This window comes from Haemorhous mexicanus, chromosome 3 (genome assembly GCF_027477595.1).
Source record: "Haemorhous mexicanus isolate bHaeMex1 chromosome 3, bHaeMex1.pri, whole genome shotgun sequence".
Classification (NCBI taxonomy): domain Eukaryota; kingdom Metazoa; phylum Chordata; class Aves; order Passeriformes; family Fringillidae; genus Haemorhous; species Haemorhous mexicanus.
In genome coordinates, this window is record NC_082343.1 from 20277322 (window position 1) to 20290252 (window position 12931).

The following is a 12931-nucleotide window of genomic DNA, read 5'->3' on the forward strand; positions in this document are numbered from 1 at the left end:
CAGGCAAATCAACAAGCTGGGAAGATGGTGGCTGGGGAGCCTGGGATGAAGCAGAATTACAAGAACCTGTAAGTTCATATGTATGTGTGCATATATATTTATTGCTAACTTCCCTATTATAGAGGACTTTTCCATTAGTTTGTGTGTGTGGTGTTTTGGTGTTTTCCTCCTATGTAGCTCACCTAGGCAAGAAAGGTCTTGACTTGTGTTTCAAATGTGACTCCTTGTTTGTCCCTTGTTCCTGTAGTTTTTTTCAAAATATAACTTGGATGTTACCTATCATGATAATTGCTCATATTCTTGTGTTCTGTAGGGCTTTTCTCACCAAAGTATACACACATCTTCCTGTGATGCTGCATCTGAGGGCATCCTTTTTTTCCTGTAGCTAGTCAGAAACAGTAGGGCATGGCAGTGAATAATGGATTAATACAAATTAAAAAATCCTAAAGAATGAATGACTGGCATAGACATCCTCCTAAGGATCACTAGTGCTCCTTTTATGTTGTGATGTGTGGATGGCGCTGCAGAAGGGTTTAAACTACCTATGTGGGATGGAACACCACAGTTGCTCTTTAAAAGGGGGAAAAACATTCCTCTGCACAACTCGTTTTACTGAGAGTAGCAGAGATGGTTTGTTAATTGTTTGTAAAGCTGAGCCTTCCAACACCCAGCTGACTTGATGAGATGTCAATGAGGCTGCTTGTAGAAATCCTTTGCACCTGAATGAATCATCTCAACAGAATTACTTTATTAATTCTTTCTAAGAGCTCTGAGGAATCCATACCTCACCTTGCTAACAAACCCTTTATCTGCTGTCTTTTTCTCAGTGTGTAGGAAGGATGCCCAAGCTGTTGGACAGTATCCTTGTGGCTATTCAGCAGAGAAACAGATTTTTCAGCTGAGGTGACAGACAAATTGAAATGAGCATGATGTCTCCCAGGGATGAATCACTGACACTGTCAGGAATGACAGGGTATAAAACCTTTTAAATAGGATGGGTACTCAGCTGCACTATAATTGTTATGAAATGAGTGTGTTTCTCAGGCCACATCTTTTTTTAGATATGCTGTAATGTTTATAACTTCCTGAATGAGTGGAACAAATACTTTTCTAGTTTTGTTGTAATTTGATAGAACCAGGAAGCATTTCTAAATTGAAATAGTTCCATTTTCACTCTTTCCTTTAAATGTCACATTTTTCTGCTAGGTGATTCAAATCTTTCTTGCATTCTCTACTTGCAAATTTTCCTCTAAAGTTACCAGTGATTCCTGGCCAAACTTCAGAAAGGGTTTGCTATCATACACAGCAAAGAGGTTGTTCTGTGTAGGAGCAAATAAATACAGGAGTCTGTGTGCCTGAACACACAGCAAAATGCGTGAGAATTATTAGTAAAATATAACGAGTTCCCTTGTTTAAGCTTTTGACTCTTGATTTGTATTGTAGTTGGTGAAAGATTAATTGTTTCTTAAAATTACTTATGCCCTGGACAAGTATCTATTTCATGGAACATAGCAATTTCTGAGAAGGCACTGAAAATTAAAAAAATTCTCTTTTTTATAAGGTGTCCTTTTAATGGATCTGATTAGTTGTTTTGTAGGAATGATGATGTCTTTTCTTAAATGCAGATTTTTATAATTCTGTCTTTCACCTTTAAGTTTGTTTTGGCAAGTTCAGAGCCTTTCCTGTTTTAACCCTTAGCCTGTTTTTGTAGCTAAATATGGGATAGTGATGTTTTATGTCTTTGCATTTCAAGTTCTTTGTCCATGCTTACACATAATTTTAGATTTTCTGCCTGAAATAGCGTTGTAATTCCTTTTAGTCTTCCAAAAAGCCTTTAATTTCTGTTTCTTTTTCTTCAGTCTGAAAATCATGACATTAAAAATTATTACAAGGCTTTTCTTTAGCTTTTGCTTATGTTTTTTTGCGCATGACACATTTATCTATGCCTTGAGGAGTTAAAATTGTCATTAGTATCTCAGATAACTTCACTGCCTTTTAGTAAAGTCTTCAAAAATGCCAGTAAATGGGGGGAAATTGTTGCTAAAGAATTTGGCATCCATCAACAGACAGAAATCATGTGAAAAGAGATTCTCTTACACAAGTTAGGAGATTGTGTGGACAACGGTAGTTAACAATTTTTGTAGCGTGCTAATGTAGACTTTATCATGGATACAGAGTGTATTTCTGTGTGCACAGTAACCATTTTTATGGTACAGGCTTATGCAAGGAAATCGATACAATGAATAGCTGATTAAGAGCATGATATGCAAATTCTTCCTACAGTTTGGTGTTTATTTTTCTGCTGGGAGTAAATTGGCAGATTTTCAAGCAGTTGGAACTTTTCTGTAACAGAATAAATAGAATGAATCAGAAAACGATCACACTGAAGTTGCTGTTTTTTTTATTTGTGCATATCTGATTTGAGATATTAGAGGATGGAATAATATTTTGCAGAGCTAGGAGGAGGTAGGGTTGGATAAGGAAGTGGAAAGGGAGTCTGTGGACAAAGCAAAGCATGTTGTTGTGATTGGATAAGAGGATGAATCTAACTAATCAGGAATATCAACTCTGAGACTTTGCAGCAGTTCACTCCAAGGCTGTTACTTCCTGACTTTGAACTATGATTAGCAGGAGCTACTTTGTTTGTGCCACAATAAAATATTTGGCTTGTTGCCCCAAGGAAAACAGATATAATTTTTTTGCTTTTATCTTATGAGGATGGTATTTAAATTTTTACTTACCCATCTTGCTACCATTGAAACTTGTCACCATTTAGTTTGGAATTGTTTCCTTCTGGAGTTACTCTGTGGAAAGGCACCTGATACCTGTGCTGTGTGAATACCAGCATAGTTACCTTCTTCATATGTGCATGTGTTTGCTTAATGCTGGTCAATGTATGAGCTTGGACAAATTCTTCATTTTGAGTACGAATTGTAATGAGAATAACTAAAGAGATTCTCTTCACTTTCTAACCAATGATTTTAAAACTTTAGATCTCATTCTCCTAGTGTCTCTTTTAAAGGAGATGATTTTGAGTAGAGCTAGTGATGAGTACTTCTTTGTTTTCTGTTTTGTAAACACAGAGAAGTTTAGTGCAAGGCTGATGCATTTCTCAGGGCTTTTCATGCAGGTTTGAGCTGAAGTAATGTGGTCAGTAATAAAAAGTCCATTCAGTGCTGCTATGGAGGGCAAGCCAGATTGTTCTCATCAGTCTTGCAAGTTCTGCTGTGTCTAAAAATTGTTGCATCCATTGACTAAAGCTTTACCTGTAGGAAGAAGAGGAATCTAATTCCAAGAACCAGCGAAATTACTGGCTTCAGGACTGTGTGTTGTCCTTGTCACCAACCAATGACCTGATGGTAATAGCTAATGAACAGAAAGCAGTCTTTTTAGTGCGTAAGTATCCATTCCACTGAATGTTTATGCTAGGACAATTTACAGTAACCAAAGCAAGATTTGTTTGCCCCACTCCCTTCTGTTTATCCCCCAAGTCATACCTTCAAGAATTTTGAAGTGTTTTATAGTACACATAATGCATTTTCTAGGTGCTGCTTTTCAAGTAAATTGCTTTGTCTTTACTTCTCAGCTGTGTTTTGATCTGTGGAAACTGGTTTGTCACATAAAATGCACACATGTTATAACTACCCAGTTGTTTTAAAATGCTCAGAGACATTGACATTAATTTTTCTCAGTAAGAAAAACTAAAGTTTTGGTTTTAGCCATTAGAAAATGCTTGACCTTAGTTTTCTTTTCCCTTAAAAAATTACCTAAGCCAGTATCCCTCTTGGAAAGGAGTATTAATGTGAATATTCTTGAAATTCCACCTCTGATAGAAAATTCTTGAATACAGTCTTGAGCAATGGGTGGCTTTGTATTTTAGTCTAAAGTAGGGCTCTGAGATTTTTAAAGGTATCACTAGTAATATATGAACACTGATCAGCCAGCTGCTGTTTATAGATATGCTGTTGTTTGGGGTTCTGGTCTTTTGATTGCTGTAGTGGGTGTTGTGAGGAAGATGAAGAGAAACATCCTGATATGGGGAGTATTATGGCATTTGAAAACAAAAAATCAGAGTGTTGAAACTCAGATTTGCGTAGTTGGGCAGATTGTATTGAGTCGTCATACTGCTTTGTCATTCCCTGCAAAGCTGTCTATTCCAAACCTGTGTAGACCAGTTGCTAATTTTTTATCAAAATTGGAAAAACAGCAGTACTCCTCATTAAGTTCTTATTGGATCAAACGTAAAAAAGTGATTTAAATTGCTGGAGAACTGCCTCTGATGAACTTTACAGTGACAACTGTCCCCCACTGGGCAGAAGTGTCCCTGTGCCTCGGTTTTAGGTGTCAGACAAATGGCACACAATGCTGCCTTAGTTTTGGTTGTTCATTGACACGTGGGAGATGATTCAACAATCAAATGCCAGCTGTAACAGCAGCCTGTGAATAACAAAGTACGGTGTCTTCTAACCTTGAATTATGATTAAAGATTGTCAGATTTAGTGTGGGTACTTATGTTCCTTTTGGCAGTTAAAATTTTCTATTCATTGTAGCTCATGTTCACTAGTGTTCCCAGAAGTTTTTTCTTCCTTAGTACTTCTTTCCTAAGGATCCCTGTTTCCTGAATTCAGCCTTTTAAAATTTGATGGATTACTGTATGAGTATTTTTAAACAAAACTAGATATTTCAAAATTTTAGTGTCTTATTCCATGTAAATTTCTAAGAAAACATAGGAGTCCTTTAGAAAAGTCACTAAGAGTATATTTTTACTTTTATGCACTTCAAGGTTTGTAATTGGCAGTTAATCTAAGTGTAGTAGGATGCATTGTACCAAAGAGAAAAAATAAAAATAGAACTACGTTTGTGAGATGCAAAACATTGGAATTTTATAGCTGGTGTTTTTATCCTTCATGGCAGCTAAATGGAAGCACAGTGACAAGGGAAAGGAAGAAATGCAATATGCTGTTGGCTGGAGTGGCTCTCTGAATGTTGAAGATGGGTAAGTGTTGAAATACAGCTGTGATTAAAATGTCATTTTCTTGTTTAGCAATTAATAACCTGCTTTTTGCTTGTTCTCTTTTTCCTTGCATCTGAGTGCATTTGTGGTTTTATGTATATTAGTGTTGGAAACAAATAGAGTAACATGGCTCATGAGAAGCAGTATCTGTAAAGCTCACTCCTATGTATTGCGTGGCATAACAGAACAAGTTCCTACAAATTAAAAGAATGGTTCTCTGCAAATCAGTGTATTTGTGTGTAATTTAGACATGCTTTTTATAAGTTCAAAAAAAAGTATTTTTTGAAAAATCTTTTATAGTAGAGATTAAATTTTCTTAGGGAATGTTTCAACTGGAAGTTTATGAAATTGTTTTAGAAATACTTCTCTTCATTTTCAAAACCTCATCCAAACAAGCATGAAGTCAAGTCTCTGATCAGAATATGATTTTGGGCTCTAAGTCACTTAGGGACTTGGAAAATTTGCTTTGGTTATACATTTGGTATTTATACAATATTTTTCCTTCATCTATCTTCAAATAACCAGACAGATGCTTTTTTGAATCTCCCACATAGAATAAGAGTTTGCACTTTGCTGGTTACATTTGCAGCCTTGAGTTGCTGTCTGCCTTTGAACATGCTCCCTAATGCCTTCAACCTTCCGTTTGCTGCAGGAGTTGACTTCAGCTTCTCTCCAATCTGTAAAAATCATAATCCTTTTATAAAACTGCTGTTGCTATGCATTTGAAATTACCCTGACATCTTTTGTTAAAATAAAAAAAAAAATCTCTTTGAGGGTTTGTTTCTTACTACTGTTACAGCCCTGAGGAATGCTACTCTATGAAACAGGTAGCTCTGTTTAGATAGGGGCACTTATATTCAATACATTTTGATTTAATATGTTAATTGCTGTCCAATTGTCAAAAGACTTGACTGGATTTGGTTTTTTGGTTGTAATTTTTTTCCCTTTCCCCAAAGTGGCCTTCAACTGAGAATGTTCTGTGGTGGCTAAGTTTTGCTATTGCAGAATGAGATGTCACTCAGATATTTAATGTTGCTTTGAGGTTGTAATGAAATTGCAGCTCATCTCAACCTTGTATTTAGAAAGCTTTCCTTCTCTAATTGTCTACCCTGCTTATTTAGTCACTCTTTGGGAAATGGAGGTGACCTGGAATGTAAATAATAAACAGTACTGCTGGCATTTTTGCTGCAAGTGCTGTTTGGGACGTCGTCTTGAATTCTATGCTGTCTCATAAAACTTTTGTACTGCTTCTGTTTCCCCAGACAGTGTAAAACTTTGCATCATGGTAACAGTTAAATAACTTCTGAACTGAGATTCTGAGACCTGCTCATCTGCTTGCCTTCTGCATGCTTTGCCTGTCACTGAGCGTGCTCAGTTATTGCATTAACTGGGAAGACCATATTCAAATGCTCTCAAATTATAAGGCACTGAAAGGCGGTATATATAAAATCTCCCCAATTGCATATTTCAAAAATTTATTTTGATACGCAGGGTTCAGTTAGCTCTTTTTTTTTTAAAAAGTGGTTTTTTTTATGACATATTGTTATATATCAGAAGAAATAATTTACCTTTAGGCACATGAAATTCAGCTTGAATCTGCTGAACAGTAGTGACAGAAATATCACTGTGTGATTTATGAAAGACAGCATTAACAAGATACAAAAAGTCTGTTTGGGCACTCGAACTTAATAACTGAAAATGTCTTTAAAATGGAGGGGCTTTTTTTTCTTTCTTACTGTGAGTTTGATATATGGTGTGCTGCATTAATAAATTATTAAAACTTTCAAAGTGCTGACATGGCAAGATCTCTTGTGTGGAGTAAAATTTCACAAGGGAAAACCACTAATTTTGTGTTTCTGTTTCTAGTGAATGTGTGAGTAGTGTATTGTGTATTCCACTGGCAAGTCAGAAGAGGTAAGGATGTATATGCATCACTAGTGTCCTTACATGACACTTTTCTATGTCTCTGGCTTAGAATGGGATTTGTTTTTAACTTGAATGTATCTTTGTGAAACAGGAGCTCCACAGGCCGCCCTGACTGGACATGCATCGTAGTTGGCTTCACTTCTGGCTACGTTCGGTTTTACACCGAGGTGCGTTTCTCAACAGGACAGGACAAGGGAACTCTTGGCATAAACATCTGGGTGTTTTAAACTTTGGTCCCTACAGATCATGCTTTTTTGCCTTCCTCAAGAAAAGGGACATAAATGTTCATACTTCTTATTCTTTCTTTTCTAGAGTGGAGTACTGCTTCTTGCACAGCTTTTGAATGAAGATCCTGTCCTACAGCTAAAGTGCAGAACCTATGAAATTCCCAGGCATCCTGGTGTCACAGAACAGGTTTTGTCAGATTATTTCAAAACCTAAGTGCCAGTGTTATGGGGTATGGAAGGGAGTATTTTCTGTGAATCCTCTGTGTCCTTTATCAATTTTTGATGGGATGGACAATTCCTTAGAACAAGAGACCCTTGATTTCTTATTCTAGATGTTTCTATATAGTTTGAGGATTCAGAATGTCTTTTAGATTATTAGCTCTATAGATTTGTTCTGTTTTTCTCTGTTTGCAAAGTAATACTTCATTCATTTTCTGTTTATTCATTTATGTGCAAGAAACATGGTAATGCATTGATGAAGGGAAAAAATGTAACTTGACAGGTGCCAAGAGCTATTCATACTCATTCGTAAGAACTTATCTTAATTATTTCACAGAGAGGATAGCTAGAAATTAAAAAATATATATAGGGCTAGGAACCTGCATGTCATTATGTGTTTCCTTTAGAGAAGGCTCTGCAGAACTCAGACTATTTAGTAAAGAAGGCATCTTTCTTTCCTTTTGGCTGAGTTGGCAAGCTTTGTGTGGAAAATGAACAAAATCACAGAAATTTCCAAGTTTTCTTTGTACAAATACTCACATGATTTAGTGTGACATTTTTGGGATCAGTTTTGAAATACAGAAGCATTAAGGAATTTGACTCTTGGATTTGTATCACCAGATTAGCATTTACGTGCCCAAGTGGTAATTCAGGCAGGCATTAATCCAGTTTCAGAATTTGGCTTCCTAAAACTGTGATATTTACATTCTAGATGAACCTATTTTTCTGTTGCCTTCAAAAGCTGCTGTAACTTGCATATTTTCTTCCGAGGCCCTAAGATATATTAAGGAAACAAATTATTAAAAGAAGTAGAAAACTAGGTGGCTAAAATGATTTTTGGGAGAGTTTAATACTGAATTTCTCTAGTTTTGTCTTAGTTGCCTATGGCATGTTTGATATGAACTCTCTGGATGTAATCCTCATCTTTGCATAGTTAATAATATAAAAAGCCAGAAAATAAGCTGTTCTAACAGTAGCAGTGATCTATTTTTTGTCTCCTTTTTCTCATTTTTTCCCCAGAATGAGGAACTAAGTATTTTGTACCCAGCAGCAATTGTGACAATTGATGGCTTCAGCCTCTTCCAGTCCCTTCGTGCATGTCGCAATCAGGTAGCAAGAGGTATGTGTAAGGGGAAATGCTTATTTTTCAATCTATTAGTAGTTCTTTAGTTTTTAGGAAATTTACTTAGGTTAAATATAAAATCAAGGTGGAGTTTAGCTCTTCCTTGCTTGTTCATTGATGCATTGACACCTACTGCATTCAGGGATGTTTCTTCTTTTAAAGAAAATGTTCCCAGAGCCCAAGTTGTCCAAGTAGTATTGACTGTCTTCTACATGCTCACCATAATACTGTACACTGGTTTTGGCTGAGATAGAGTTAATTTTTTTTTCTAGTAGCTAGTATGGGGCTGTGTTTTGGATTTGTGATGAAAACAGCACTGATAGCATGCTGATGTTTTAGCTGCTATGGAACAGTGCTTACTCAGTGTCAAGGCTTTTTTTGTTTTTCACATTGCCCTGACAGTGACCAGGCTGGGGATTACCAGAAATTGGGAGAGACACAGTTGGGACAGCTGACCCCAACTGACCAAAGAGATATTCTGTGCCATATGATGATCCTTCTGGAAATAAAAGCGGGGAAAAGAAAAGGAGGAAGGGAGAATCTTCAGTTATGGCATTTGACTTCCCAAGCGACTTTTATGTGTGATAAAGCCCTGCATTCATGGAAGTAGCTAAATACCTGCCTGCTGATGTGAATTAGTGAAGAAAATGTATTATTTTGCTTTGTTTCATGCTGTCTTTATCTCAACCCACAAGTGTTCTCACTTTTTCTCTTCTGACTCTCTTCCCCATCCCACTAGGAGGGAGTGAGTGAGCTGCTGTGTGGTGGTCAGCTGCCCACTGGCATTAAGCCACTGCATACTGCTGAGGTGCTTCTTAGCATGTCACTGTCACTGGAATGTTCTTCTTCCCAAAAAAGACTTTATGGGAAGTGATAATGCTGGGATGATGGCAGCAGTGGTCCCTGCTCTTTGTGTTCATGTCTAAGAGCTTTTCATACCTTGTTTGATTGTGCAGACTTAGATCCTTTTCCTTTAGTACAGTGCCTGTTCATACTCTAATTTGGAAACAAGCTCAGTTTCCAGGGGATAGAGGAGAATTATGTGGCAGTATTGTGTGATAGATGGCACAAGGATGGTGTTGAGAAGGACTCAAAGCTTGTTGCAATATCTGCAGCTGGAGTGCTGTATCTTCCTTCATTCTTGATCATCAGTATTTGGGGTAATAGACATTTTCAAAGTGACATTCACTGGTTTAGTCTTACCACTGTTCTTACCTCCCACTGTTACATATCCAGTGAGTATTCTGACTTTGCAAGTACTTGGGTGGAAAAGTTTCCACTTAAACATGCCCAAACCACAGAAATCAATTGTAGTAACTTTTTAAAATTGTACAGAGTATTATACCATAATAGCTAGTAAATACTATCTGCAAGTACAAAATGTATTTATGATGAAATATCATGTGCAGTTTTAATCAGTTAATTTTTTAAAATGTTTTAATTTGATGATGGCAAGTATTTGAAAAGGCCATTTTAACAGATGTTCCAATGCATGTTAACTTAAAACTAGGTTATTTTGTGTCTTCAGATTGCATCAGGTGGTTTTTTTTTCCCTCTCTGTTAAGCTATTCCTTCGTCTTTGACTCAGTACAAATTTTTTTATGCTTTATCGACTTTTGTCAGCTGCAGCATCTGGCAATGAGAACGTTCAACCTCCACCATTAGCTTATAAGAAATGGGGTTTGCAAGATGTGGATACGATTGTTGACCATGCTAGTATAGGTAAGCATTTCTGTTTAGTTTCAAGAATTTTAAAAAATGAAATTCATGATTTTGTGCAGTTAAATTCTGGTTGAGAGCGCTTAGTGATACTGGTTGGATAGTAGTATACAGTGAGTGAAGGCTGTCATAGTGAATGATCTCATTAACCACTATCAAAAATATTTTTGATTTTCTTTTCTAGTCTGATTGAGACTTCCCTCTTACAGCTGTAACTGTATTGTTCTTTGTTGCTTGGTAAGAAACAGCTGAGAGAGGCCAGATCAGATGCAGTTATTTCCATTTCTGTCAGGTGAAAGAACTGTCTGGCAGGCAGGTTAAGACCGGTGTGGGTCTTTCCTGAGTCTAGCACATAAGGAAATTTAAATTTGATATGGTTCCTTTCCAAAAAGGACAAATTGTCTGATAGACTGTCAAAGACTTTTACCCTTCAGGAATTTGCAGAAGCCTCGGTTCTTGTCAGAGAGGCATATCTGAGGGATAGTAAGCTTAGTTTCTCTTCCACCCTTTCTACAAAAGCAGCTAAAAGGTCAGAAGGCTGCTATCAAGGCAGGTGAAGTGAGTTTGGTACATGTACTTTTGCTGCTGAACTCTGCTGAATTTTTTTTCTTCTGAATGAACCATATGTGCTTTATAGTTAACCCAAGTCCGTTAGGTTATTTCTGCCATGTTGTTTGGCATTTCTATGGTTAAAGCTGTTCCTTTTCCCTTGCTCCTGAATGCTGCCTGGTCAGTCAAGAAGGCAGGAATATATTTATGCTTTTAGAGCAATTGCATGCCTCTGTTCTGAATATGTAAGGCATTCACTTTAATGTTTTTGTTAGGCATCATGACACTGTGTCCTTTTGATCAAATGAAGACTGCCTCCAATATAGGAGGATATAATGCAGCTATAAAAAACAGTCCACCTGCCATGTCCCAGTATGTTACCGTTGGAGCCAATCCTTTCACTGGGTTCTTTTTTGCCCTGGAGGTATGTACTACAAACCTGACTCACTGAAACTTTGAATAATTAGTCTTTCTTTTTTTCTGTATGAGTATTTCTGAAGTATTCTTATGTTCTCTTTATGTTGACATTTCCCCTTCTCGATCTTCTGGAACTAGAGTGATTTGGAGTGGATGTCATAGTAGTGTCTAGCATGGGTTCCTGCTACTGAGATATTTTATTTTTTGTCTTAAATTGAGTGTGATAAATATTTTTTTCAAATTTGTTAATTTATTGCCAACTAATGTTTTTGAAAAATTATGTTTGTATTGTGTAAACTGCATCTTACGGATATTTGGAGGTCTTTAGCCTTTGATTCAACCTGAGTACATTGTAGTGATTTCTTGTAGGAGAAAACTGCAATTTGTGCTTAACTGTAGCATATTTACATAATTTTCTGTTGTATGGGAGGAAAAGAATGTCAGTGTAGCTGTGTCTGTATATTCAGACCCTATGTGTATGCTGTCCTTACCAGGATTGAAAGTTAATTGTAAATGCTAGAATTGGAATTTTGGTTGTTGTACTTGCTTTCCAACCGGTTTGTGAAAAAACTGCTTACGTTGATATTTGCAAGGATGCCAAAGCCATACACCAGCCAGCTCTCTGTAATAAAAGATACACAGGGGTTTTTTAACTTCTGTTGCAGACAAACATACTGAGCTACCAATGACTTTCAGAGGATTTTTGAAATGGTAGAGATGTCAGAATGGCTTTTCTGGGGGCAATGAATTTAAATTTTGCAGTCTTAAAGCTATGTTTTCTGAGCTGAAAGTCCATAGGAGGCCTGAAAAACTAATCTGCAGTTGAATTCAGTGTAAGAACTATTTCTTGGCTTTCTAAAGATTTTGTTGCTTCATTTCAGAGTGATTCACAGCTTACTATTTATTGACTTTCTAAACACTTTATTCCTGTATTTCAGGGTAGCTCACAGCCTCTGTTGTCCCATGTTGCCTTAGCAGTTGCAAGCAAACTGACTTCAGCATTATTTAATGCTGCCAGGTAATAAAATTTTAATTTTTTAAAATTATTTTTATTTTTAGTTGTAGCTGCATAATATTTTTAGGACCATTAATGTAATTCTTGTTATGCTCTTCTGTTGCAAGTGGTTGGCTTGGTTGGAAGACTAAACATGAAGAAGAACCTGTCCAAAAACAGAAACCAAAGGTGGAACCTGCTACCCCATTGGCAGTGAGGTAAGTTGGGTTTTTTTCACTGTCAGTTACTTTTCATGTCTTGTGTTTTTAATTGTTTAAATTGTCTGAAAGATGTATAATTGATGAACATGTGACTTTAGCAGTAATGGTAGTTTGCAGGTCATTTGTTTTAAGCTTTGTTTCATTTCAGTTTATCATTCTGGACAAATAATTATTCATCTTTTCCTTCCACTTCATGGATTCATTGTTACTGTGCAGTCATTGCATGACATGGCAATCACTTACCCTACTTTCTGAACTTTGCTTTTTCAGTAGGACTTAGGCAGAGTTATGATATATCTTGGTAAACAGAATGTTTTGGTTTGAAAGCAAAACCAGTGAAAGACTCCAAGTCAGAAATGCAATTTATTAGGAAAAGGGAAAAGAAAAACCAAAATACATTCAATAATACAAAAGAAAAAAACCACTGACAGAGTCAGAATACGACCTTGACACCCTGTTGGTCAGGGTGTTGGTAGCAGTCCAGTTGGATTGGTGGCTGCAGTCCTCCTGGAGTGGCAGATG

At 36.7% G+C, this 12931-nt stretch overlaps 1 protein-coding gene across 7 annotated transcripts in view; it reads left to right on the forward strand.

Moving 5' to 3' along the window:
* RAB3GAP2 (RAB3 GTPase activating non-catalytic protein subunit 2) overlaps positions 1-12931 on the forward strand; it is a 43039-nt gene that overhangs the window by 9028 nt on the left and 21080 nt on the right. For 3 of the 7 annotated variants that reach the window (XM_059841016.1, XM_059841014.1, XM_059841017.1), the window contains exons 2-12: positions 1-68; positions 3273-3396; positions 4915-4996; positions 6881-6928; positions 7032-7107; positions 7253-7354; positions 8407-8506; positions 10133-10231; positions 11053-11201; positions 12133-12212; positions 12317-12406. In XM_059841016.1, coding sequence (XP_059696999.1) covers positions 1-68; positions 3273-3396; positions 4915-4996; positions 6881-6928; positions 7032-7107; positions 7253-7354; positions 8407-8506; positions 10133-10231; positions 11053-11201; positions 12133-12212; positions 12317-12406 — 1018 coding nt within the window. Of the gene's footprint in view, positions 69-827; positions 974-3272; positions 3397-4914; positions 4997-6880; positions 6929-7031; positions 7108-7252; positions 7355-8406; positions 8507-10132; positions 10232-11052; positions 11202-12132; positions 12213-12316; positions 12407-12931 lie in introns of all 7 variants that reach the window. The other 4 variants (XM_059841015.1, XM_059841018.1, XM_059841019.1 and 1 more) reach the window with 3 other exon arrangements.